Source organism: Oncorhynchus gorbuscha, linkage group LG04 (assembly GCF_021184085.1).
Source record: "Oncorhynchus gorbuscha isolate QuinsamMale2020 ecotype Even-year linkage group LG04, OgorEven_v1.0, whole genome shotgun sequence".
Classification (NCBI taxonomy): domain Eukaryota; kingdom Metazoa; phylum Chordata; class Actinopteri; order Salmoniformes; family Salmonidae; genus Oncorhynchus; species Oncorhynchus gorbuscha.
Window position 1 is genome coordinate 81248112 of NC_060176.1, and position 7500 is coordinate 81255611.

Sequence of the window (7500 nt, forward strand, 5' to 3'; positions counted from 1 at the left end):
CTTAAGAGAGGGGTAAAGAAAGATTTTGTTCGGGCGCCAGGCAGGTATTAACCCTGCCGAAAGGAAAAGAGTAGAATAGAGAGAGTACCACTACCAGACCCACACACATCAGCAGAAGAGACTGCCTAGAGTGTAGCCTGTTTACCAGATAGCCAGTGGAGAGAAAAAGAATACACACCATATAAAACCCATATCACAGCACAGGGTAACCCAAACAAGAATACCTCATACAATAATACTAATACTAATAATGGCAGAGCAATTCAACAGCAACTTCATACAAGAACGAACCCAGTCATCAACATAGGATTTGCAATAATCTGTATTATTTTCTAGTGGATGATTGCAGAGGGTATGAATGTGGGGGGTGTTCATCGACACAACAAAGGCCTTAAAAATGTCCACAGTCTTCTCGGCCACATGTCATTAGTACATCCCACCTCAATACAGTTCACATAATATACAACTTGCAAGTAACCTACTAAAATGTCCATCCAAATACTTCTGGCAGGGAAATAATAGTCCAGCTCTAATGAACTTCAATGGGCAGTGCATTTAACAAATAGAGAGTCTGTTGCAGGGTAAAGCACTGGAATGAGAGCGAAGAGAAAGAGAGAGAAAAAGATCAATCTTAGCTGTGGTCTTCAGGCCTGCCGGTGTCTGACTGTCCGATGGTTTGTTTGTTAAAGCTTCGCAACAATGTTGCTGCTAATCCATGCGATCCATAACGGGCGCGGTCCCAAACAAAAACAACCACGATCTAAAGCGATCACACCGATGATTGAGTTAAATACTTTATAAACTACAAACGCTGAAAACAAACAAAACTTCTGCAGCACACACAATCAAACTGTCGCGCCTCCCAAGAGCTCCTCCCCAAACAGCTGAACAAGCTCTCTTTATTTCCTCCTTCCTTACTGCTCATGCGCTCTTAAAGTGGCAGCGCACGGTGAAGGCTCCGAGCAGATTTCGCCACAAAGGGGTGTTGTATGTGGAGGATGAGGGCTGCAGTAGATATCTCAGATAGGGGGGAGTGAAGGGGTGTTGTATGTGGAGGATGAGGGCTGCAGTAGATATCTCAGATAGGGGGGGTGAACGGGTGTTGTATGTGGAGGATGAGGGCTGCAGTAGATATCTCAGATAGGGGGGAGTGAAGGGGTGTTGTATGTGGAGGATGAGGGCTGCAGTAGATATCTCAGATAGGGGGGGTGAACGGGTGTTGTATGTGGAGGATGAGGGCTGCAGTAGATATCTCAGATAGGGGGGAGTGAGGCTTAAGAGTTTTTAAAAATAAATAATCATTAACCAGTGAGTCTTGCGACAGGTATACAGAGATGACCAGTTTACAGAGGAGTATAGAGTGCAGTGATGTGTCCTATGAGGAGCATTGGTGGAAAATCTGATGGCCGAATGGTAAAGAACATCTAGCCGCTCGAGAGCAACCTTACCTTCCGATCTGTAAATATCATCTCTGTAGTCTAGCATGGGTAGGATGGTCATCTGAATCAGGGTTAGTTTGGCAGCTTGGGTGAAAGAGGAGCGATTACGATAGAGGAAACCAAGTCTAGATTTAACTTTAACCTGCAGCTCTGATATGTGCTGAGAGAAGGACAGTGTACCGTCTAGCCATACTCCCAAGTACTTGTATGAGGTGACTACCTCAACCTCTAAACCCTCAGAGGTAGTAATCACACCTGTGGGGAGAGGGGCATTCTTCTTACCAAACCACATGACCTTTGTTTTGGAGGTGTTCAGAACAAGGTTAAGGGCAGAGAAAGCTTGTTGGACACTAAGAAAGCTTTGTTGTAGAGCATTGAACACAAAATCACAAAATTCGTAGGTCAAACTTGAACTTGTTGTGATAATACACACAAACAGAGCTGTCTATTTAGTAGAATACTGTCACTGCAAATACAATGTGTCAATACTACGTTTGTTCATTTTTTAAATCTTTCTCCTCTCCTCAGACAGCCACCCGTTGGACTGGAGTAACAGTGGAATCGTGGCCATGGCTCTGGGGTGTGACGTGTTCCTGTGGAATGCAGACACGCCCACTCTGCAGGGCTGCATCCATCCCAGAGCAGCACCTTCTCTCCCACTGAGCCTGTCTCACTCGGTCTCTTCTGTGTCCTGGAGCAGAGATGGATGTATACTGGGCATCGGGACCAAGGAGGGCGGCGTGCAGGTGGAGACAAACATGCTCGAACCTTTAACACATTCCTCAAACTTATTGCACAAAAAATCTAAATGCTGCAAATAAATTAAATTGATAGAACCTACAATCTATCTGTAATATTAAATCTGATATACTACCCCCCCCTCACCCAAAAATAAACATTTAAGATTTTTTTTTAATTTTGCACTAATTTCATTGGTAACATATCACACAAAATGGATGACGTAGTACGCAAAAAACAGGGACCACTTTTAACTCGTGAGCACCACTTTCAAAACTACTGGCTGAAATTCTTACACGTGTTCTAGAGTGTGTCTTTAATCGACTAGCTCTCACCGTCTCATGTCAGAATTAGACGTTGCTCCATCTTTCTCAAACGTCACATTTTAAAGTTATTTAAAAGTTGAAATGGTAAGATTAAGCGTTAACTCTGAATGATTAAGGTAATTGTTAAAGATTTGGGATAGGCTTAAAAAACAAAAATCTCAAAAACAACTTCCTATCGCTGGATTTGAAATTGCGACCTCTGTAATCAGAGGCAAATGCTTACGTCCATCCACCAACCCCCTGTCCACAACTGAAACCTACGCGCTCACTGTTGCCCCCCTAGTGGACGGTTTCCACGTCCTCTCCCGACGTCTACAGACATGGACGGACGTCAAATACTGACTTGTATCACGGGTGACCTGGCTGCTTTAATATAATGACATATTTGTGTTGTTTCCTTTTGAGGGTGTTGGATTGTTTTGTTGGCAGGTCTTCATGTTGAAAGTATGTTGACAGAACAATATCACATGTTCAAACAGTGGAGTGATTTCCTGCTTACAGTGAGGTTAGGTTTAGCTTATAGCACGACCATGTGCATGTCATGTTCTACGTTAGTGATGTTTGTAAGACACCTCTCTCCCTCTGCCTCTCCCCCTCCCTCTCCTTCTCCCTCTCCCTCTGCATCTGTCTCTCCCCTCTCTTTCCTTCTCCCTCTCCTTCTCCTCTCCCCCTCTCTCTCCTTCTCCCTCTCCTTCTCCTCCCCCCCTCCCTCTCCTTCTCCCTCTCCCTCTGCATCTGTCTCTCCCCTCTCTCTCCTTCTCCCTCTCCCTCTGCATCTATCTCTCCCCCTCTCTCTCCTTCTCCCTCTCCTTCTCCCCCCTCTCCTTCTCCCTCTCCCTCTGCATCTCTCTCCCCTCTCTCTCCTTCTCCCTCTCCTTCTCCTCTCCCCCTCCCTCTCCTTCTCCCTCTCCCTCTGCATCTGTCTCTCCCCTCTCTCTCCTTCTCCCTCTCCTTCTCCTCTCCCCCTCTCTCTCCTTCTCCCTCTCCTTCTCCCCCTCCCTCTCCTTCTCCTTTCCTCCCTCCCTCTCCTTCTCCCTCTGCATCTGCCTCTCCTTCTCCCTCTGCCTCTGCCTCTCCCCTTCCTTCTCCCTCTGCATCTGCCTCTGCATCTGCCTCTCCCCCTCCCTCTCCTTCTCCCCCTCCCTCTCCTTCTCCCTCTGCCTCTGCCCCTGGCTTTCCCCTTCCCTCTCCCTCTGCCTCTGCATCTGCCTCTCCCCCTCCCTCTCCTTCTCCCCCTCCCTCTCCTTCTCCCCCTCCCTCTGCCCCTGACTTTCCCCTTCCCTCTCCCTCTGCCTCTGCATCTGCCTCTCCCCCTCCCTCTCCTTTTCCCCCTCCTTCTCCTTTCCCCCTCCCTCTCCTTCTCCCTCTGCATCTGCCTCTCCTTCTCCCTCTGCCCCTGCCTCTCCCCTTCCCTCTCCCTCTGCCTCTGCCCCTGCCTCTCCCCTTCCCTCTCCTTCTGCATCTGCCTCTTCTCCCCCTCCCTCTCCTTCTCCCTCTCCCCTCCCTCTCCTCCTTTTCCCCCTCCCTCTCCTTCTGCATCTGCCTCTCCCCTTCCTTCTCCCTCTGCATCTGCCTCTCCCTCTCCCTCTCCTTCTCCCCCTCTCTCTCCTTCTCCCCCTCTCTCTCCTTCTCCCCCTCTCTCTCCTTCTCCCCCTCTCTCTCCTTCTCCCCCTCCCTCTCCTTCTCCCTCTCCCCCTCCCTCTCCTCCTTTTCCCCCTCCCTCTCCTTCTGCATCTGCCTCTCCCCTTCCTTCTCCCTCTGCATCTGCCTCTCCCTCTCCCTCTCCTTCTCCCCCTCTCTCTCCTTCTCCCCCTCTCTCTCCTTCTCCCCCTCTCTCTCCTTCTCCCCCTCTCTCTCCTTCTCCCCCTCTCTCTCCTTCTCCCCCTCCCTCTCCCCCTCCCTCTCCTTCTCCCCCTCCCTCTCCTTCTCCCTCTCCTTCTCCCCCTCTCTCTTCTTCTCCCCCTCCCTCTCCTTCTCCTTTCCCCCCTCCTTCTCCTTCTCCTTTCCCCCTCTCTCTCCTTCTCCCCCTCCCTCTCCCCCTCCCTCTCCTTCTCCCCCTCCCTCTCCTTTCCCCCTCCCTCTCCCCCTCCCTCTCCTTCTCCTTTCCCCCTCCCTCTCCTTCTCCCCCTCCCTCTCCCCCTCCCTCTCCTTCTCCCTCTCCTCCTTTGCCCCCTCCCTCTCCTCCTTTGCCCCCTCCCTCTCCTCCTTTGCCCCCTCCCTCTCCTTCTCCCTCTGCATCTGCCTCTCCTTCTCCCTCTGCCCCTGCCTCTGCATCTGCCTCTCCCCCTCCCTCTCCTTCTCCCCCTCCCTCTCCCCCTCCCTCTCCCTCTCCTTTTCCCAATCCCTCTCCCCTCCCCTCCCTCTCCTTTTCCCAATCCCTCTCCTTCTCCCTCTCCCCCTCCCTCTCCTCCTTTTCCCCCTCCCTCTCCTTCTCCCTCTCCCCCTCCCTCTCCTCCTTTCCCCCTCCCTCTCCTTCTGCATCTGCCTCTCCCCTTCCCTCTCCTTCTCCCTCTGCATCTGCCTCTCCCCCTCCCTCTCCTCCTTCTCCCCCTCCCCCTCCTCCTCCCCCCAGCTGTGGGATGTGGAGAAGAGGACCAGATTGAGAACTATAACGTCACACCTCTCTGGAGTGGGGGCGCTTAGCTGGAACCAACACGTACTCAGCAGGTGCGTGTGTCTGCGCCAATGCGAACGTGTGTGTGTGTGTGTGTGTGTGTGTGTGTGTGTGTGTGTGTGTGTGTGTGTGTGTGTGTGTGTGTGTGTGTGTGTGTGTGTGTGTGTGTGTGTGTGTGTGTGTGTGTGTGTGTGTGTGTGTACTGTTAAGGCTCTTGAGGAGTTGAGAAACACAACCATGTTCTTGTCCCTGACAGCGGTTCTGTTCTCGGGCTAATCCATCACCATGACTACCGACTTGACACCCCGACAGTGGGTGTGTTCCAACAACAAGGGGCCGTGTGCGGGCTGGAGTGGGCGCCGCAAGGAGATTGGCTGGCCAGTGGCTCAATAGACGGCCTCCTCAACATCTGGACCAATGACCTGGGGTCTAAGACGAAGACACACCCACCTGCTAGGACAATGACACAACCCAGTGCGGTCAAGGTGTGTGGCCTCAGTGTGTGTGTTCGCTACTACGCATAAATGTTCTGTTACTACTACTACTACTACTACTACTACTACTGCTGCTGCTACTACTACTACTACTGCTGCTGCTGCTGCTGCTGCTGCTGCTGCTGCTGCTGCTGCTGCTGCTGCTGCTGCTGCTGCTGCTGCTGCTGCTGCTGCTGCTGCTGCTGCTGCTGCTGCTGCTGCTGCTGCTGCTGCTGCTGCTGCTGCTGCTGCTGCTGCTGCTGCTGCTGCTGCTGCTGCTGCCTACTGCTACTGCTGCTGCCACTGCTGCTATTGCTGCTGCTGCTGCTGCTGCTGCTGCTGCTGCTGCTGCTGCTGCTACTGCTGCTGCTATTACTGCTGCTGCTGCTGCTGCTGCTGCTGCTGCTGCTGCTGCCGCTGCTGCTGCTACTACTGCTGCTATTGCTGCCGCTGCTGCTGTTACTACTGCTGCTGCTGCTGCTGCTGCTATTACTACTGCTACCGCTACTACTACTACTATTACTACTGCTACTACTACTGATACTACTACTACTCCTACTGCTACTACTACTGATACTACTACTACTCCTACTGCTACTACTACTACTACTGCTACTATTACTACTACTACTACTACTACTACTACCAATCCTCGTTCCGATCCTCGTTCTGATCCTCGTTCTATCTCTTCTCTTAACACGTATAGCTCTAGAACTTAATCAATCATTTGACCAATTTACCCGAGACTTTAGTTCTTTAGTTAACCGAGAAGAGTCTGTGTGTGTGTGTGTGTGTGTGTGTGTGTGTGTGTGTGTGTGTGTGTGTGTGTGTGTGTGTGTGTGTGTGTGTGTGTGTGTGTGTGTGTGTGTGTGTGTGTGTGTGTGTGTGTGTGTGTGTGTGTGTGTGTGTGTGTGTGTGTGTGTGTGTGTGTGTAGGCTATGGCATGGTGTCCTTGGCAGAAGGAGCTGATCGCCACGGGAGGGGGGCAGAGCGACGGTGTTCTGAGGATCTGGAATAACCAATCAGGTACCTGCGTTGACTCCGCCCAGACCAACTCACAGGTGGGTGTTACACAAAGCAGTCATTTCATATATTTGATCTCAACAGACACACACACACACACACACACACAGGATTGTGTCTAGTTACAGATCTGCGGAAGGGTACCAAAAAATGTCTGCAGAATTGAAGGTCCCCAAGAACATAGTGGCCTCCATCATTCTTAAGTGGAAGAAGTTTGGAACCACCAAGACTCTTCCTAGAGCTGGCTAAACTGAGCAATCGGAGGAGAAAGGCCTTGGTCAGGGAGGTGAGCAAGAACCTGATGGTCACTCTGACAGAGCTCCAGAGTTCCTCTATGAAGATGGGAGAACCTTCCAGAAGGACAACCATCTCTGCAGAACTCCACCAATCAGGCTTTAATGGTAGAGTGGCCAGACAGAAGCCACTACTCTATAAAAGGCATATGACAGCCTACTTGGAGTTTGCCAAAAGGCACCTAAAGGACTCTCAGACCATGAGAAACAAGGTTCTCTGGTCTGATGAAACCAAGATTGGAGGAAACCAGGCACAACACCGGGGACAAGTCTCTGAATGTCATTGAGTGGCCGGAAAATAGCTGTGCAGCGATGCTCCCCATCCAACCTGACAGAGCTTGAGAAGATCTGCAGAGAAGAATGGGAGAAACTTCCCAAATACAAGTTCCCAGATGTTGGATGTGCTTGTAGCGTCAAACCCAAGAAGACTGGAGGCTGTAATCGCTGCCAAAGATGCTTCAACAAAGTACTGAGTAAAGGCTCTGAAAACTTAAATGTGAACTCTCATGTGATCTTTCAGTTTTTTTTATTTGAAATACATTTGCAAAAATGTCTAAACATTTTTTTGCTTTGTCATAATGGGGTAATGTGTGT

General features: G+C 50.8%; 1 protein-coding gene across 3 annotated transcripts in view; it reads left to right on the top strand.

Moving 5' to 3' along the window:
- The window catches only part of LOC124034715 (cell division cycle protein 20 homolog B-like), a 55004-nt gene that overhangs the window by 41227 nt on the left and 6277 nt on the right, over positions 1 to 7500 (top strand). For all 3 annotated transcript variants that reach the window (XM_046348198.1, XM_046348201.1, XM_046348200.1), the window contains 4 exons: positions 1968 to 2185; positions 5076 to 5170; positions 5374 to 5602; positions 6526 to 6651. In XM_046348198.1, coding sequence (XP_046204154.1) covers positions 1968 to 2185; positions 5076 to 5170; positions 5374 to 5602; positions 6526 to 6651 — 668 coding nt within the window. The remainder of the gene's footprint in view (positions 1 to 1967; positions 2186 to 5075; positions 5171 to 5373; positions 5603 to 6525; positions 6652 to 7500) is intronic.